Below are 20563 nucleotides of genomic sequence, written 5' to 3'. Positions count from 1 at the left end.
TCACATGGTTAAAGTCAAGTTTAGGCCAGGTATACTAACTGACCGTTCTGATTGGATTTGAATTTGGATTTGTTTATTGTCATGTGTACCAGAGGTACAGTGAAAAATATTTTTCTGGGTGCAGCTCAAACAAATCATTTAGTACATGAAAAGAAAATACGTAATAGGGCAACACAAGGTAAATACATAGTGAGAAGATAAAAGAGAAAGGTTCGTGTTAAGTGAGTAGTACAGTTATAGGAGATGCAAGAAGAGGGTCTGTGTGAGCTGGCAGAGTTGCCACGCTCTGGCACCATCTTGAATTGAATAAATGTCATTGATCTGAAACACTAACTCTGCTTCTTACTTTATAGATACTATCTGGCCTACTCAATGTTTATACTATTTCCAGCATACACGGTATTTTGTTTTTTGGTTTGGAGTTGTCAAAATGCTATTTAAAGGATATTAGCAAATCACCAGTTGGGCTGTCAGTACAATCTAGCATCTATCACAGCAATCTTTCTTAACTGCTAACCATAAATTACAGTCCATTGAATTCATTTTCTCATTTGCCACTTTGAATTTATGATATCTGGGTTGCTAGCTTAGCGCTATCAGTCTGAACCAGTAATAATCACACAATGATTTAATTAAATCATGTAGTTTTATCACAACTTAATTAGAAGCCATGTTTTTTCATTAACCAGCCGATTATAGACAATGTTTACATTAAAACTGAAAAAAAATCACAAAATAGAATTACAGAAAATATTTTAATTTATTCAGAAAATTATGTATGTCTTTGCTCCAATCCTACCCAGGTTCCTCTCCGACCTCTTTTTCTATTACATTGATGACTGTGTCACTGCTTCCCATCTTCGCCCTAACCTAGAATATTTAATTTTTTCAAATTTTCTCCTGGCCTGTACCTTTTACATGATCCAAATGGTCTTCCTTTCCTCAACTACTTTCTTTCTCTGGGAATAGGCAACAATTAAAAGTCCATCGACCCCTACAACTATCTGGATCATACTTCTTCCAACCCTACTCCTGTTTCCAGTTTCTCAGTCTTCATCACATATGCTCCAATGATGCACCATTCCATACGAGCGTTTCAGGATAACATCTTGTTTCCTCAGTTGATGGTTCCCAACCATCTGAGTTCATAGAATTTGCAGTGCAGAAGGAGGCCATTCGGCCCATCGAGTCTGCACCGGCTCTTGGAAAGAGCACCCTACCCAAGGTCAACACCTACACCCTATCCCCATAACCCAGTAACCCCACCCAACACTAAGGGCAATTTTGGACACTAAGGGCAATTTATCATGGCCAATCCACCTAACCTGCACATCTTTGGACTGTGGGAGGAAACCGGAGCACCCGGTGGAAACCCACGCACACACAGGGAGGATGTGCAGACTCCACACAGACAGTGACCCAAGCCGGAATTGAACCTGGGACCCTGGAGCTGTGAAGCAATTGCGCTATCCACAATGCTACCGTGCTGCCCACAATGTAGCAAACCAGACTTTTGACTAGGCCTTTCCTATTTGCATGTTTGAGTCCCCATCTCTTGCCCCACCATGTAGAACCATGATGAGCTCCTTAACTTCATTTTCCACTGTACCAGTTTGTGTCCCAACAGAACATCTACAATTTCCACCTCTTCCAGCTCACTTCACACATCCTTCCTATCTCCTCTTTCCAAATAAATTGACCTGATACACACTGGTTCACTCTTTCTGCATCCCTGGCATTTGCATTCCTTTCCTGGTGTTTTCCCATTCTCACATCACTATACGTGTCTCCAAATGCTCCCGGCAGAAACAAGAATTTGTGTGCCTTATCCAACTTAGAATTTATTGCTTATGGTGCAGTTTCTCTACACAAACTAAATGGCCGCTTTATCAGAGATGTCAATTCTGACTAAAAATGCAATTCTCAACAATGTCGCTCGCAACTTCAATATCTTATGCCACTTCTACTCTGGTCTCTGTCTTTGCTTCATTTGGGAAGCCCAACACAAGATGTGCAGGTTAGGTGGATTGGCCACACTAAATTGCTAAGTGTCCAAAAAAGGATAGGTGGGGTTACTGGGTTACGGGGATAGGGTGGTGGTGTGGGGTGTTCTTTCCTGGGGTCGGTGCCGACTCGATGGGCCAAATGGCCTCCTGCCCTGTAAATGCTATGTCCATGAATATGTCTATGTCCATAAAATCAATATTACAGATTGTACCTTGAGTTTAATAACTTCAAACCTCAGTTATAACACCCACTCCTTTAGCAGAAGTGCTGGCACTGTGGGGTAGGTATGCCAACAATTGAGGGAGTGGGTGAGAGTGGTTTAGCATTTGTAATTAGAAACCTCCACTGAAATGCTGTGCTGACTTGGAGACTGAGTTCTATGTGCTTCAATGTAGTTGCCTCATCCACCAATTTTTCAGTTAATTGATCAATCTATAAAAACAGAAAATACTAGAAATATCCAGATCATTCAGCATCGGAGATTATTTTCTTTAAAAAGTGTTATTTGAACTATTTGCATTGATGCCTAGTTGTTTTAAAACTTTGGTTATGTTACCAACCATGCTTTGGAAGCAGACAAAATATTTTTGCAGCAGGGAATTCATCTCATAGCAATTTAAATAAATGCAACTAATTTGATTTAGAGGAATTATTAAGCAACAGCTTGCGATATTAGTGTAGGGACATAAAATATTTTCATCTGTTAATTCAGTCTTATCTCATAATGTGCATTTCAGGGGTTGGTTTAGCTCACTGGGCTAAATCGCTGGCTTTTAAAGCAGACCAAGGAGGCCAGCAGCACGGTTCGATTCCCGTACCAGCCTCCCCGAACAGGCGCCAGAATGTGGCGACTAGGGGCTTCTCACAGTAACTTCATTGAAGCCTACTCGTGACAAAGCGATTTTCATTTTGATTTCTTGTTGAACTGCCTCAAGCAATTACATCAATGCCGTAAGAATTTATTTGAAATCCTTTGTTAAATTGAAACAAACCATTTATTTTTATTTGCAAGTGTGCAACATTATATATATATATATTTTTTTTTTATTTATTTATTTATTTTTTTAAAAAGGTTACCACTAGAAAACTGAACCTCACAAAATGAGCAGATTTTGTTACGCTAGACATGCAAGCATATTCAACAGCAACAACTTGCATTTCCATACTGTCCTTTGCATTGTAAAACATCACAAGGTGGTTCACAAGATATCACAAACAGAATTGGAGCTGTATAAAGAGATATTAGGCCAGATGATCAAAGCATCGTGCAGGGGAGAGGTGTAGCGAGGCAAAGAGATTTAGGGAGGGAATTCCAGAACTTGGGGTCTGAGCAACTGAAGGCACGGCTGCCGATTGTGGACCGATTAAAATTAGTTATGTACAGAACTGAAAAAGCAAAGAATCTGGAAGGTTGTGCGGTGAGAGGTGGGGTGAGAGATAGGAGATAGCAATTCATTAACAAGAAATTAATTTTAAAAACAAGGCCATGCCAGATCAGGAGACAACACAGTCAATAAGCACAGGGATGATGGATCAAAGGGATTTGATATGACTTATGTCACAGGCAGCAGGCTTTTCAGAGGTGTTGTGTGATGGATGAAAATGGGAGGCAAATCAGGAGAGCATCGGACAGTCATGTCTAGAGGTAATAAAGGCACAGATCAGGGTTTCATCAGGTCAGCTGAGGCAGGGGCAAAGATGGGCAACATTACATTTCTATTCAGCTTTTCATGCTTCTACAGTCATGCTTATAAATCCACTTAAAGCAACTTACTCGGTTGCATGCCACATGCTGGTAAGAATCAGGCAGCTTGACTAATTTTGGATTTAATAAATCCACTTCTTGCCTGTCAGCATTGAGGGAATGAACAAAAATTATCTAGAAAACGTTTAAGATGAAGATATGGAAATCTTGAAGGATCTCTGCTGGAAATACTGACACATACTAAACACACTGTTCAGATATTTCCTCCCTTACCAAGTTAGCTCCTTGTAAAATTACCTATTTTTCTCATGGAAGGGGAAGACTGCTTTAGTGGATTGAAGTATGCCTTCAATGGTTAAAATGCATTGCTCAGTTAGTGAAACAAGGGATGAAGACAAGAAAGTTAAAGTTGCCAAGTCTTAGCTGGGGGGTTACAGCTGCCAGTCCTGGACGAGAAGGGAAAAAGGCAAGAAGCCAAGGTTTCACTGCTGATTGCTATCCAGTGACATTTTTGCTGCAAATGCATGTGCGTGGATAGAAAGTTACAGGATTGGATTTCGCTCTGATGCTTTCACCCAGTTGAAGAACCTGGTACTCACCATGAGAAGTACGCAGGGGGAAGTTAGTGCTTTTGGAACTGTACCTCAGCATGAGGTTGGATCCTTTAGGAAGGTGATAAAAGGAATAAAGGTGAATGCAATGGAATGAGGGCAGCATAAAAGTCAACAGAAACAAAGCTAGATGTTTATTGTGGAACAATTTTATTCTTTTTAAAACAATCCTATAATCTTTTTTCACAACTAGGGCTGCAACAAAGACTTATCCATTCTGAACAGACAAAAGAAGTTCCGTTGTACTGCCTGATTCACACTTATAACAGGATTATTGCTCAGTTTATTGAAATTAGACAGAATGCACTAAATTAGACACGATGTAAAATTAAAATACAGTGATCTGGATTGAAGAGTGACTTAAAATGCATCATTTAGCACTTATAAGATTCAACAGCCTTAAATTAAAAAGAGTGTAAAATATTATTTACAAAATGGTTATATTAATACCTCCATTAAGAGGCAACATGGTTTCGCTGTAATTTACACCTGCATGTTTTTCTTCAGAGACATTTGTCACAAAACATCGAACAAAAAAACTGTTTTGTACAGTAAATTAAAAATGGTGAGCGCTAGTGGTCTTCAAGGATTCGTAACAGATATTTCTTGCAGACAAAAAATCCGTCAATACCTGCTTGACAATTCCTTCAACACCCATCAATCTACGACTGTTTTATATCAGCTTCCATAATATTTAACCACTATAATAAGAGCAACTCAGGATACTGTGAAAGCAAACTGCAAGGTGTTAATAACTGAATTAAGGTTCATTCAAAAATGAAAGTGCATAAATTGAAAACGTTTCTCTTGAAATTAAATTACATAATATATTAATACACAATCTTTATCTAAGTTTGATTGTTTACAGCAACCACAGAATAACATCTGGCTCTGTCTTTACAAGTGTTCCTTGCTTTTTGTTAAGAACTGCAACTTTGGATAATATACTTACTGCTGACGTGACCACAAATAAGAGAATGGGAGGAACGAAGTAACTTAGGTGGTCTGAAAATCTACCAAGTTCCTTTTCCGTCTTTAGTTTCATCGGTGCGATTGTTGGGCATTTTGTATTTGGATGGGGTTCTACTCAGAAAATCTATGCATTGCCAAAAGAAAATCACTCAAAACAAAAAAAAACATGGAAAAGCAGATCTTAGCAGTAAAGTCAGTCAGAAAGAACAAAACTGAATTAGAAATAAAATCTCTTACAAATCAAGAGTAAGTTATTGCAGAGTATACATTCCCAACAGAATTAAAGAACTAAATTTCTACAGATGCAGATATGTTGCAATGGCTGTCGATGAAAGTGAAACACCACCTGGAAACATTAGTGTGATATTCAGTTTATTCTTTGGGTGGATAATTTATGATGAAGCACAGCCCATCTTTATTTCTTGGATATTCCATGCTGCTTATAATACTTTCATTTTACATGTGAATTATTGTTTCTGTCAACTTACTATTCATGTCAGTGGGAAAAATGTGGTGTTACTGTCACAAAACCTGGCTGTAAAAAGTCAGTGCACATACAGCAATGGTTTTGTCAGCTTTCTTTCCAAAATATCTTGATTTTAATATTCTAAAGTCAAAACTTATAAGTTACTTAACTTGGTGGACCCTCATCCTTTCAATTAACTGCAAACACCTGTTCAGTAAACTTAATACACATTTATTTGTTTAAATATATAATCTACTCTTTTAGTTCTTTTCACATGGGGTTCTCACATGGGGTTCTAATACTAAGCAATCTCTACTCTTCCCTACTGTCAACATTCATCACTTGCAAGTCAGGTATTTAACTTTAAATGCAGGCCACACCACCACTGTAACGTTTCCATTAGCCACATTACTCATCTTTCAAATTACATTCTCAATTAACGTTGAACTATGGACAATTTTCTCCGATGGATTTGAATTTTAACTGCCCAAATTTATTTCAGGTAGGTATCTAACAGCTGAGAGAGATTAGCGCATGTTTAGTGTGGCTATAGTTATGCTGAAATTACAGGTGAATTCAGTGTACTCAGCAGCATCATCATCTGGTCCACAAAAGAACCTACTTCCAACAATAAAGATGTGCAGAAACACAATTAAATTTTTCTGTTAAATTCATACCGTGTCCTACAATGTTCCAGGTATGCATGCTGTACAGATTTGAATGACTGTGCGTGAACTATATTGCTACTTCCAGTTATATCATACAGCCTATAATCTGAGTAGTGTGTCTAATTGCTGGATTTGAAGGTCTAATGAGTTAGGTTGTCAATTTCAATCAAATTGAAAAATATTAAGACTGAATTTTCATGCTAATGTCCACGAGCAGTAAAAGTCAGTTACTGTGAATTATTCATTGTGCGAGAGTAGTTTGAGATGTCCTGAACATTTGACAAATGTATCACAAACCTTTTCCAATTGCATGGCTGATACACTTAAGCTATAATACCAGCAAATATAAATCAATAATGTTGTATTAAATAATTTTTCTGCACATTGCAGAATATAGCCCAACTGCCAAAAAAACTGGCAATTTTTGAATATAGAATCATAGATAACACAAGTATGGTAGTAGTCAGCACTGAAAATAAGCAAATATACACACACCTCCCAGGAGGTTTTTTTGTTTTGTTTTTTTTTCCTTCCTCTTTCAAAAATGAGAAAGTTCAACTATTTGCTCCTTTTGCCTCTTCCTCTCCTGGAGGTCTGTTTGGTAATGGCTCCAGGTGATGCTGCAGCAGATGCCACTGCAATATTTATCTGTCCCTCTTGGATCTCCTGACGAGTGTCAGCTGGCATTTGATTGATTTTCTGCTGAGTCTCCAGGTAGAACATGACATCTCGCAGCTGCTCCTGCACCTCTGTAATCTGCCGGTCTTTCTCATCACATGTGTCCTTCAGCTTCTTTTCCTCTTCTTTCAGTTTGGTTTGCAGCTGGATCTGATTAGCTCGGAGGCACTTGTTCATTTCCTGTTCCTCTTTCAGTTCCGTGCCCAATTTCAAAACCCTGTTGTTCAACTGAGAACACCTAACAGAACGGGATGAAAAGAGACATCTTTAAAGAAACAACACTGGAACATCCCAATTGGAATTTTATAAGAACTCAATGTTCATTTGAGTGTTTTGGTTTTCAACTGTGCAGTGCATCTGCATCAGGTATAGGAACATTGGCACGGATTTAGTCATGGTGGCAACCCCTTCCAATATCATGCAAGAGTAGTTTCCTATGGTAAATACCTCCTGTATTGGTACTACATAATCCAAAAAAACAAGTCAATATTTTTTTGAACAAGAAGCCATTGCCCACAAAGCTTGTTAACATATTTCTGGTCAAACTAAATTAATGTGGGATATGCAACATGGATACACAATAAATTTAGACCTCCCATGTCGAGCAACACTAGCACTTTATGACTGGATACAAATCACAACTGCCCAAAACACAACTGCTTGTAGAGCCACGGATTGCATCTGACATTTAATCCTCTAAATTCCCCAATATATAGTGTTCATTTTACACTATTGTCCCAAATACATAACTTTTTAAAGCCAAAATAGCATATATGGTAACAAAGCGCTAAATACAATTATAAACTTCTTGAACAGTTTATGACTAACACTGTATTTCTGTAAAACAAACAATGTTAGAAGTACTGCTACAATAGAACTTTGACTTGGATGGTAAGTCAACAGGTTGCAGTTACACAACTCATTTTACACCAGTGCAATGTCAACAAAAGTTGCTCAAATATACTTTTGACTTCCACTCTAACCACTGTAAATTCAAGACTAACCACCAGTTTTAAGAAAAAAGTTCTGGGTTTTTTATACAATCACAGCACAAGTAAAGTAGGAACATTGCATGGTTCAATTCCCGTACCAGCCTCCCCGAACAGGCACTGGAATGTGGCGACTAGGGGCTTTTCACAGTAACTTCATTTGAAGCCTACTTGTGACATTAAGTGATTTTCATTTTTTTTTTCACTTGCAGAACCACCTGAGCAAAAAGCAAAGTGCAGAAAGTTCTGGTAAAGCCACTCTGAGAAGTACTCAAATGGCTCACAAAAATATCACTCACTGGAACCCATAAGGACACAATCTTCGAAATGCGTGAGGGCAGGACGAGTACAGATACTTCAGCATAAAATGAACATTTACATTTTAGGACTTGGAGAACTTTAAAAGTTGTCATTTGCACAAACATGTGACATTTTTGCCACAGTGAAAATGCTTGTGTGACAACCTGCTAACCATGCAAAGAAAGTACTATTTGATATGAAGGGACTTACAAGTTGATCAGAAAATTTCTATTCCAGTCAAAATAGCTCTTCAATTTCACAAACGCAAGTTGGAATTCACAAAAATGTAAACAGAGTTTACAAATAATCCCTACAGAAAGAATCAAACGACACAGCTATTGCTACTATCGTAAGATGATGCATATTTCCAAAGTGAAGCCTCTTAAAACAATTTATGTGGTCCATTTTCCTGTTGAAACTAGCAAGCTCAAATTCCATGTGGAACTTCAATATGAAACAATTCCTGAAACCGCATCTGAATAATTAACTGTAGAGTGGCAAGAGGTTTACCCACAGTTCTGCAAGGACAATCTCACAACTAATAGGCAGGATCATATCACACCCCTCCCCAAACACACGGCACAACTGCAACAATGATCATCTATAATCCTGCAACAGGTTTATTCTTAGTTTAACTTTTACAGTGCATCCATATTTTACCAACGATTTCTATCGATGGGCTTGTGATGCCAAATGTCAGCGTGGCTAATGTTATCTTCCTGTAGCCACCAAAGTTGGCCACTTCCCGACACAAAATGGAACATTGAGTTGCATGCAGGGAAAATTGGACAATGGCAGAGAGGCAAGCATGTTGCAGGACCTCTCTGTGGATTCTGTCTGAAGAAACCAGACAGCACAGAAACTAACAAGCTGCGCATATTAATCGAGCGATTCCCAGTGATTCCCAGGCACAATGGACACAATTAAGAATAACAAAGGCCAAGCTAGACTCTTCGGCGCCAGCAGGAGTCCCGGACAATAAGATACAAACAGCCCCAAGAACCGCCCAGTGATCGAGGAACAGCCCCGTTATTGGGGAAATTCAAATCAATCGATTTCCCCTGGGAAGAGACCCAATCGATTGCAAGTTTATAGAGGGTCCGCCCAGATGGGCGCGAAACCCAAAACAGTATAAGACAGAGACCCCGACCCCAGCTCTCTCTCTTAGCCAGCCCTCCTCTCTCTTAGCCGGCCCTCCCAGCAGAACACCTTTGCAGCAGCTCTCCAGGACCGTGAACGTGAGGAGAGGCCTGGCCAATTGCTACACCGACAAGTAAGTGTCATACAACGCACGCTACGAGAGTAGACACTCCTGACCTCTTTAGTCCACACCAACTGGAAGCCTGCGGATCCAGGACAAAGCAAGAGGCCATTGTTCCCTGATCCGGCAGTTCCCTTATTCCAGATAAGTATTGGCCTAGTAGTGGTAGGAACAGTTTAGTCTTATGTGCATGAGTAGTAAATAACTGTGTAATAATAAACGTGTCTTGTTTGAACTTACTAACTGGTGTATTGAGTCATTGATTTGAACTTGAACTTGAATCTTGTGGCGGTATCATAAAGATACCTGGCAACTCTAGAGCTTAGGAATAAAACAGAGCCAATTGAGTGTAAAGCACACTCACCCAGAACGAGCAACATTCCGAATTGGGGAAAATCACAAAGAACTCAGCTGTGATAAAATGAGAAGTAAATATGGAAGAATTTATTTTTTAATAAATGAAACATTCCCATTTATTTAAAAAAAAATTTAGAGTACCAATTCATTTTTTTACTAATTAAGAGGCAATTTAGTGTGGCCAATTCACCTACCTGGCACATTTTTGGGTTGTGGGGGTGAGACCCACCAGACAAGGGGAGAACGTGCAAACACCACACAGACAGTGAACTGGGGCCAGGATTGAACCCGGGTCCTCGAAGCCGTGAGGCAGCAGAGATACCCAATGCGCCACCGTGCCGCCCCTAACATTCCCATTTATTTTCCATGACCAATAGGCATCTCAAGTGTTACACAGACAATGAAGGAAAGGTGACAGCTAATTTGTGCAAAGCAAACTCCTTCAAACAGAAATATGGTAAAAGTCAGATAATTTGTTTTTGTGATGTTGATCGAGGGATAAGTATTGCTCAGGACATTGGGGATAACATTCCCGCTCTTCTCCAAAATAGTGCCATGGGATCTTTCACATCCACCCAAGAGGGCAGGGGGACATTAGTTTAATGTCTCATCCAAAAGTCAGCAGCTCTGACAGTATAGCATCCGCTCCATACTACTGGACTGTCAGCCACGATTTTTTTGCTCAAGCCCTGGAGTGGGTAGGAACCAGAGGCAAGACTGCCACCAAACGAGCCACATCCGATACACAAAAAAAAACAGGATGCAACCCTATAATTAGCCTTAGTATTCATAAGTTGGGAATGCAAGGAGGGAAAGAAATTAAGATTTATTTTCTTTACTGATCATTTCGTGCATGGGTTGCTGGAGAGCAATGAGTGGACATCAGAAAAGAGCAGAATCAATTCTAATATTCCTGTTAAATGAACAGTCTTCTCACAATAGCTCACTTCATAAACGATCAATGGCCATTCCTTGCCCAGTGAAGCAGTTGAGGCTCCTTCATTACATGTTTTTAAGGTAAAGATAGATAGTTTTTTGAAGAATAAAGGGATTAAGGGTTATGGTGTTCGGGCCGGAAAGTGGAGCTGAGTCCACAAAAGATCAGCCATGATCTCATTGAATGGCGGAGCAGGCTCGAGGGGCCAGATGGCCTACTCCTGCTCCTAGTTCTTATGTTCTTATGTTCACTTGGGTATCTGGATTCTGGGCTGAGGCACCATTTTAAGAGTATAAAGCAAAGTAGGGAAGAAACATGGTGAAGTGGAAGTAGTAGTTACAACACCTTGCCAATGCACTGCTGCCCCACTTAAACTGATGTTTACTTTTCTTTAATTTATGGGGTAGGCGAAACAGCAAAATAACTTACTTTCTCTCAAGAGCTTGTTTGTCTTTCATCAGTTCATTCAGCTTCTGCTCCAGACTGTCGCACTTCTCAATGGTTTCTTTGAATTTTATTTTCATATTGTTGATCTGGAAAGTAGAAATGGGTAGGATCAAATTTTGGAAAAAAAAAATCTCATGTTGCAATTTAGATCAATTATCATTCAGCTATACTCAATCTGAGCAGAATCTGCTTTATTGGTTCCAAACTTTTAGTTACACTGCATTTGACAAATATCCTTTAAAGATATTGTTCCGAAATGGAAGCTGCAAAAATAAAATGCACTGAAAATACAGTTGCGCTTATTCAGTGTTGAAATAGACAAGTTAAAAAAAATGGATTTTGTTCTGCAATTCAGATTTCCATAATTCACTGTGTTTATACCTACTCCTGATGGACAGCAGTTTTTTTAGCGCCGGACTATGTGAAGGTTTTGCCTGCATATAACATAAATATGTATGTACAAAAACAAAATATAGCAGGCACTGGAAATCTGAAATAAAATCTGAAAACGCTGAAATTATTCAGCAGGTCAAGGAGCCTGGTGCTGGAGAGAGAGAAACAGAGTTAATCTTTCAGGCCAATGACTGACCTGAAACATTAACTCTGTTTCTTTCCCCACAAATGCCACCAACAAAGCATTTTCAGCACTCTTTTTATTCTTTTATACAGACATCTACACCAATTATTGATAGATTGAATTGAGAATTAAAGATCCAAACTGAAGCATGACAATATAACAAAGTATTGTTAAGTCGTTTGGTAGTCCAGAAGTTGAATACTGCTGAAAAGAGAAACAAGGTGCCAAAGCTTTTCAAGTTACACATGGGCGGCGCGGTAGCACAATGGTTAGCACTGTTGCTTCACCGTGCCAGGGACCTCGGGTTCAATTCCCGGCTTGGGTCACTGTGTCTGTGCGGAGTCCGTACGCTCTCCCCGTGTCTGCATGGGTTTCCTCTGGGTGCTCCGGTTTCCTCCCACAAGTCCTGAAAGACATGCTTGTTAGGACATTTGGACATTCTGAATTCTCCCTCAGTGTACCCGAACAGGTGCCGGAGTGTGGCAACTAGGGGCTTTTCACAGTCACTTCATTGCACTTTTAATATATGCCTACTTGTGATACTAATAGAGATTATTATTAACCAAGAATGCCAAATTTCAAACTATCTCAACATTTAACACTGCAGGAGAAACGCTCATTTCATGCTTTCTAGAAGTGACATTCATTCAAACCCAGGAGCCCATTCTCTGCAAACAAAAGTACAATTAGGGAATTTACAATGCAGAAGGAGGTATTTCAGCCCATCGAGTCTGCACCGGCACCTGGAAAGAGCACCCCACTTAAGCCAGGCCCCGACCCTATCCCCATAACTCAGTAATATGTTCAAGCCTTGCGCATTTTTGAATTATCTTTGAGTTTGTTGAGCCTACATTTCCTGTGTTGCTTTCCCCATGGCAATGCCTTAATCCATATATGTCAAACTCAAGGCCCGCGGGCCAAATCCGGCCCGCGGTGGAATTATCTTTGGCCCGCGAGATAATATCTAATTACTTTTTTTTTTTTAAATTTAGATTAGCCAATTATTTTTTCCAATTAAGGGGCAATTTAGCGTGGCCAATCCACCTACTCTGCACATTTTTGGATTGTGGGGGCGAAACCCACGCAGACACGGGGAGAACGTGCAAACTCCACACGGACAGTGACCCAGAGCCGGGATCGAACCTGGGACCTCAGCGCCGTGAGGCGGTTGTGCTAACCACTAGGCCACCGTGCTGCCCTAATAATATCTAATTACTATTAAAGCTGGCCCCAGCAATTGAAGTGCCTATGGCGTATGATATGGCTGATGCCGAGTTTATTCAGGTATAGTGTGAATCACAAAGTGTTGGCCTGTGGAAAAATGTTTTCATTAGAAATTACTCTGGAAAAGCTCCAGATAAAGCAATAAGAAATAAATGCAACTAATTTTTTTATTTATTTAATATTTAATGTTGTTTTTATAGGCAATAACCTAAGCTTTATTAGTTCCAGGTTCAATAAGTTCATTTCAATAAGTTTTGCAAAAAAACATTGAACCAGTCCGGCCTTCGACTTGTCCCGATTTTTTAATTTTGGCCCACGGTGTATTTGAGTTTGACACCCCTGCCTTAATCAATCAGTCAATTTGCCAACCAATCATCACCCTTTTCTGCTGCAATTCTTGGGTTTGTCCCGATGAGTACAAGACAAAAAGCTTTGGCAATATGTCTCTCTTTTCAGCAATATTAAAGTAATTCTTGTTCATCAAAATGAGAAACAGGAATCACAGAAAGGAATCGAAACCAGAAGATGATTTAGCTCAGTGGGCTAGTCAGCTGGTTTGTGATGCGGGTTCAATTCCCGTACCAGCTGAGAATTCTGAATTCTCCCTACCACTTTTGGAATCTATCAATTTACCTATCCTCCGTGTACCCGAACAGATGACGGAATGTGGCGACTAGGGGCTTTTCACAGTAACTTCATTGCAGTGTTAATGTAAGCCTTCTTATGACAATAAAGATTATATATTTTTTTTACATAATTTTCACTAAATTGTTTGCTATGCTCACTTGACTATATTTTCCTTGGCTAGCTAGATGTCCCCTTTTAAAAACTGGTAGCATGCTTACTTTTCCTGATCCATGATTGTCAGTCCTAATGATTTCTTAAAGATAGTAGCAAGTAACCAAGTACTAAATGCCTTGAAGGAAGTTCATTGACACTTAATTCCTCATCTTCCTTTAATGTGCTCACTTAACCATAACTGCCTTACCTGAAATTTCTATTGATGGAATATTTCCTTCAATCCTCCGAAAAATTCAACTTCCATGCTGAGTGCACTGAGCTCTCAACATTTGCTGGGACCTTTGCTGCAGCTTGGTCACTTGATATCTACCACCTTTGGAATCTATCAATTTACCTATCCTTTTTTAAAAATGATTTACTCCAAATATATTTGTAAAGACACTTAAAATCTTTTGAGGCTATCTCGCCTCATTTTGACCTCTCCCGATTTGTTTTTTAAACCTCCTTTGCCTTGTTTTTATATTTCCTAGTCTATCATATGTCACTTTATCACTTAAGAACAATTTCCGTTTTGCTTATATGCATCTCACATTGATTCCTTCAATTGCCTTTTACTAGGTATTTGTCCTGTACATAGAACATAGCATAGTATTTCTCAGCATGACACTTTTCAACATGTTTTTCCTCCCAGAAGTGCTTTTGTCTAGTTTTCTTCATCCCCTCAAAATCTATCTGCTCAACAATCTATTTTTATTGTCTACCTTTTTAGGCCCTTCACCATATTGTGGTTACTGTTTTCAAATCTTTCTTTAAAGTATTTTTGTTGAAGTTTTTAATTTTAACAAATAACACAACTAAACCAAAGGAACAGTACAGCTCAGCACAAAAAATAATCTCAATATTTACGGACACAGTTGAACAGGAGAACAGCAATGTAATTAGCTCAGTACAATCATTAGACTCAACTTGGTGCCTCGATACACACCAGAGAACCAGGGAGAGAAGGATAAAGCCATGAAAACATGGTAAAATGGTGCATACCTTCCCACATGGTGATTGCTCGCAACGACCACGAGTGTTCAGGATAAATTTTACGCACCATGTTCGGGCTTGCACCAGAACATATCTCCCTCAACTCCAGCAACACCAATGACATACTGTAACGGCTGTCAGACTCCTCTGTACCCCTGCAGAAGCCAATCATGGATTCTTAAACTTAAAATACAAAGAAAATATACGAGAACCCCAGTTCAAGAAGGATATTTTACATATTCAAAGCTGGTCAAAAAACTCAGTCTCACAGGATGTCCCTAATAAATGCCCACGAGAAGGGATGTCCTAAGCATGAGGGCAACAGGATGTCAATCTCAGCACCGGACTTGGCCTTGCCCAGCACACTCTGAGACAAAGGAGTCAATACCCCCGACAGACTAGCACACGCCAGAACTCACCACCCAGCCGGCCCTGCATCTCACTGACCCCATCCAGGACAGCGCACCAAACCACCAACCAAACCAGGGATTATAACAGCACATTGCTCACAGAGGTAAAGAGAACAGCCCCCCCAACGAAAGCCTAGGTAAATGAAAGAACATTCGACAAAGAATAGCACTGTGTGCGCTTGCAAGGAGAATATTAGGGGACAGGATAACGCTACCTCAACAGAGACAAAAACACTGTTTCCCCATGGAAGATCCAACCACAAAGAGGAGTTCATTCAGGAAACCAATATACAAGGCCACTCAGAGGAGGGAGCCTAACTCCCCCATCAAGTCTATCTGAAGAGTCCTGTGTTTGCATGGGGTTCGCCCCCACAACCCAAAGATGTGCAGGGTAGGTAGGTCTACCTGAGGAAGGATGCTCTTGCTATGGAGGGAGTGCAGCGAAGGTTTACCAAACTGATTCCTGGGATGGCGGAACTGTCATATGAGGAGACTAAATTGGTTAGGGTTATATTCATTGGAGTTTAGGAGGGGGGGGGGGGGGGGGGGATCTCATAGAAACATAACATTCTAACAGGATTAGACAGGGTAGATTCAGAAAGAATGTTCCCGATGGTGGGGGAGTCCAGAACTAGGGGTCATAGTTTAAGGATATGGGGTAAACCTTTTAGGACTGAGCTGAGGAGAAATTTCTTCACCCAGAGTGTGGTGAATCTGTGGAATTTACTACCACAAAAAAGGAGTTGAGCCAAAAACAGTGTAATTTCAAGAATTAATTAAATATAACTCTTAGGGCTAAAGGGATCAAGGGATATGTGGGGAAAGCAGGATCAGGGTATTGAACATAATGAATGGCAGAGCAGGCTCAAAGGGTCAACTGGCCTCCTCTTGCTTCTATTTTCTATGTATGCTTCTATGTAAGCCTACCCCCAAACCAAAGAAGGGCTCTGACAACACAGAGACATAGCATACAGATTCTCATTTCAATAAATCGAATAGGACCCAGGCATGACCATCACTCATTTTTTCCTACGTCAATAGTCCTAAGAACACCAACCACAAAAAAGAATCAAAAGGAACCCACTCCTCTCCAAGATATATGATCTGCACAGGCCTTTGAAATGATAAGCACGGATTCTCAAAATTTAAAGTTACAAAAGAAGCAAAATAAAAACCTGATACAATTAGCTCTAACTGGGGGCTATCCTGAGTCTAAGTGAGGACCAATCTAACCTACCACCCACCCCCATAGCAACCATCCACTCATCAAACTGCTGTGGCTTCACTCATCTTCTTTATAAACAAGATAAAGGGCGTCTAAAATGCAATCCCTTCTCATGGATGTAAGGATTACAGCACAGGATAAGACCGTGCACAAACCACAAATCACTACCGATTTAATATGTTTTTTTTGCCATGTTTACCCCAAACGACCCTCGCCCTCAAACATCGTAAACCTTGCCAGGAGAAAAGACAACAACATGAAATCAACAGCATAATCACAAAGGAATAAAGTCCAGGATTATTGATGAACTGCAGGATAATAACAACATCCATGTCGCTTGGAAAAGCCAAGGCCATAACAGGATCGTCGAACAGCAGCATCGTGGACAGAAGAGCACAAAACCCACGGTCGGGGATTCCATCTGGCCCAGGCCTCGAAAATCAGATACAATGTGCTCCGTCAAACATTCTCTCAAGGGTACTTCGGAATTCATCAAAGTGATCACCAAAAACCTGCACCACCAAGCCAAGATCATCCTCCAGGACATTACCTGCAATGGCAGTCATCATCCAGATTCATACAGCACTGCCGAGGGGTGTCCTGCTCACCAGCAAAACCGCCACTACAAGCTGGGCCCCAACCCCAGCCATCTCTGACTGCCCCAATCAAACAAAGATTCTCTCTGATTCAACTTGGCTCTATAACACCAAACATCGACCACAATTATCCAGGGACATGAATGGTACATATCTCAAAACAATATTATGGAATGTACATTAGGATAAAATAAAAGATTTAAAGATGAGTGGAGCCAGAGTTTGCGAAGACGCAGCCGCTCCAGTTTTCAACTCTTTAACCTATTCCCTCATCCCCCAGTTGTTCGCAATACCCGGCTGCTCATGTTGGCGGGATCTTCCGGTCCTGCCACGGATTTCCCGGTGGGAGCCCCGGAGACAACGGCGGGACCAGAAGATTGCACTGCTGGCCAATGGCGGGCCGCCTCCCATCTCTGTGAAACACGCGGCGGGTTGCACAGTAAATCCCACCCATCATGACCAATGTGGACAGCTTGACCAATAGTTCTATATAACAATGCAGGGTTTTGGATCAAGTCTCAACTTATATTTACTCCTCTATAGATTTCAAAATTTACCCCAAACAACTAACTGCATGTATTCCTGTCACAGTTCCCTTGTTTGATTAACCTCCTCCCAGACCTGTGATCTACAGTAAATGTCCACAGTTAAAGTCACGTGTCGCATCCAATTTCACCATATTTGCACCTTGATCCAATAGGCCCTTGTATTTTTAAGTTCTTGTTTGCATAAAAATCTATACAGCCCATACCTGCACCCCCAGTTTTCTTTTCTACTTCTAACAAAAGAATCCAACTAACGTCATTTGCCATGTTTATGATATCCAGCAGGGACATCCAGACTCTGGAATTCATGTGCAGAACATTTAGGCATATATTTCCCCAAGCCCCACACTGATTAGTTTATTTATTTGCCATTATTTTGTTAACTTTTTGTATCGCTGTTTCCATATATTTACCTGCTGCTGTGTCAGTGGCTGTACATGAATTGCAATCTTTTCTGCCTTCAGCAGTCTTTTTTTTTTCGTCTGTTGTAATTGCCCTCCTGTAATTATCAGTACAAGTACATTGCTTTATCTACTCCCATAACAATGACATGGATGAGAATCTGATTAAGGTGAAGTCTGTACAGCTTCCACTTGCCCGGAAACGTGTTTCAATACTCTTTCACTTCCATCTCATGTGTACCCCCTCTTTTTCTGTTGCCCATGTCGTTTAGTTCTCTCACATTCTACATTTCCTGTACTTTTGAATCACCCGTCACTTCCTTCTTGCATTTCTCATTCCCTTTAAACTCTCTGCCTTCACTTCGCACTCTCCTCTTTCATCTCTCATCAGACTAGGAAGAACTCGGATTTGGCAAGCCAGAAAGGACTTGCTTGATCTGCGCAGGTGGGTGGGCAGAGGGGCTGGGAATCACCTAGTCTTGACTTGCAGGTAGAGCAAGAAACATTTGGGGTAAGCAGGAATCATTTGGGGTGGACAAACCTTGAAGTACTCAGGCTCAACAGCTGCGCAAAAGTACTCAAACGTGGCACGAGCGGTGGGATGTGGGCAAGTGACTGGGTTGGGAGCCATTGGGAAGGTTTGGCACAAACCAGGACTGGATAGGCAAGCAACTATTTGTTGGTGAACGGCCTTGGCACAAAATGTTAACTCAGTTTGCCTCTCTGCAGCCTGACCTGCTGAGCGCATCCATACTTTGATGAGGCATTTTAACATCAACCTGAAGCAAGAGGTGCTTGAGATTCCATGAAAATTAGAGATCCCTCCCGATAACCTCATTCCTACCTTCCAAATCCACCCAAGATATTAAGCAGCATTTCACGGACATCTATGGAACTTTGCTGTTGTAAAATTACCATTTAATTTGCCGACAACAGTCACTGCCATTCAAAAGTCATCAATTCTATGGCCCATAAATTCCTCAGTGGCAATCACCGGCAGATTGCAGGGCAGCACAGTAGCATTGTGGATAGCACAATTGCTTCACAGCTCCAGGATCCCAGGTTCGTTTCCGGCTTGGGTCACTGTCTGTACGGAGTCTGCACATATCCTCCCCATGTGTACGTGGGTTTCCTCCGGGTGCTCCGGTTTCCTCCCACAGTCCAAAGATGTGCAGGTTAGATGGTTTGGTCATGATAAATTGCCCTTAGTGTCCAAAATTGCCCTTAGTGTTGGGTGAGGTTACTAGGATAGGGTGGAGGTGTTGACCTTGGGTAGGGTGTTCTTTCCAAGAGCCGGTGCAGACTCGATGAGCCAAATGGCCTCCTTCTGCACTGTAAATTCTATGATAATCTATGATTGCCAATCCATAGAGCCTTACATTCACTGAAATGCTAAACCCCCCCCCCTTGCCCGATTTCCTCATTCAGGCCGAGTGAGATAGGAACAGCTAAGCAGCTCTGGGGCTCCAGCTGTGAAGTATAAATGGAGACAGCAAAGGAGAACACAACTAATTTTTATGGTCGGACTAGGGGGGAGGTCGGTCTTGGTCTTTAAAATAGTTATTCTGAAGTTAGAAGTGCTTTTTTTCCATCTAACTCTTTCAGAGCAACTAGGGTAAAACTGGCAGAACCATCCAAAGTTAGCGATTTAAATCAATTTGTCGATGGTTCCCAGCCGAGCGCAACTGTCCAGGGGAAGTTAGCCCGTCTGGACAATTGCCGGGTAAATCCTTACATGGGAACCTCCAAGAGGGATTCCCCAGCGCCTCAATGGGCAAGCCCCCAAATGCAATGCTAGGGAGCCAGGAAGTTATGGCCCCATGCAGACTGCTTTGAGACATTTCTGAAGTTGAAATCAAAGCTTCTCACATAGTTTTCCATTGTGAACTGTATGCCCTTTAGTTCTTCCTTCCTCTTCCAATCTGCAAACTTTTAACGCTTTTAAATGTATTTGTTGTTTCTCGGTTTGCTGTCTTGCATGATAGACCCTAGGGGTTTTTAAAAAAAATCCATTCCAGTGTCGAAATCCCTGGAAGTGAAAGAAAGTTTTCCACGTTAATCGGGTGGGGTGAAGATGGCAGGGAAGAGATTGTTGGGGTCTAACCATGCTGTCTGTAGATTATTCAAACACATCAGTTATGGAGAAGCACCGGGACAAACAGGTTGTATTCTCCCACTTTCTTGGGCATGAGTGGCAGGGGAAAATAAACAATCATGAACAAAAGCAACTTACCTCTTCTGCTGCATCCTTCTCCAGGTGTACTATTTTGTTTTCCCAGTAGATGCGTTGAGATTCTAGCTGACTGGTCAAGAGGTATGAATACTGTTGAAAAAAGTTTACAAAATTTATTAAATCATTTTTATAAAATGGTTCACAATGAACATGAAACATGCTTAAATTGCACTGGTGGATA

General features: G+C 40.8%; 1 protein-coding gene across 4 annotated transcripts in view; it reads right to left on the bottom strand.

Annotated features, from left to right (window-relative positions):
- Positions 1-4450: 4450 nt before the first annotated feature.
- The window catches only part of LOC119957984 (BRCA1 associated protein), a 66516-nt gene continuing 50403 nt past the window's right edge, over positions 4451-20563 (bottom strand). Inside the window, exons 10-13 of one of the 4 annotated variants that reach the window (XR_005458963.1) lie at positions 20383-20472; positions 20019-20178; positions 11381-11484; positions 7231-7345 (exon numbers count right to left, since the gene is read on the bottom strand). Coding sequence is in view for 3 of the 4 variants with exons in the window: in XM_038786266.1 (XP_038642194.1) it covers positions 6988-7345; positions 11381-11484; positions 20383-20472 (552 nt within the window). In the remaining variant the exon portion in view is untranslated. Of the gene's footprint in view, positions 7346-11380; positions 11485-18230; positions 18248-20018; positions 20179-20382; positions 20473-20563 lie in introns of those variants that run through there. The other 3 variants (XM_038786266.1, XM_038786313.1, XM_038786447.1) reach the window with 3 other exon arrangements.

The sequence above is a fragment of the Scyliorhinus canicula genome, chromosome 1, assembly GCF_902713615.1.
Source record: "Scyliorhinus canicula chromosome 1, sScyCan1.1, whole genome shotgun sequence".
NCBI lineage: Eukaryota > Metazoa > Chordata > Chondrichthyes > Carcharhiniformes > Scyliorhinidae > Scyliorhinus > Scyliorhinus canicula.
This window is presented reverse-complemented; position numbering and strand designations above follow the sequence as displayed.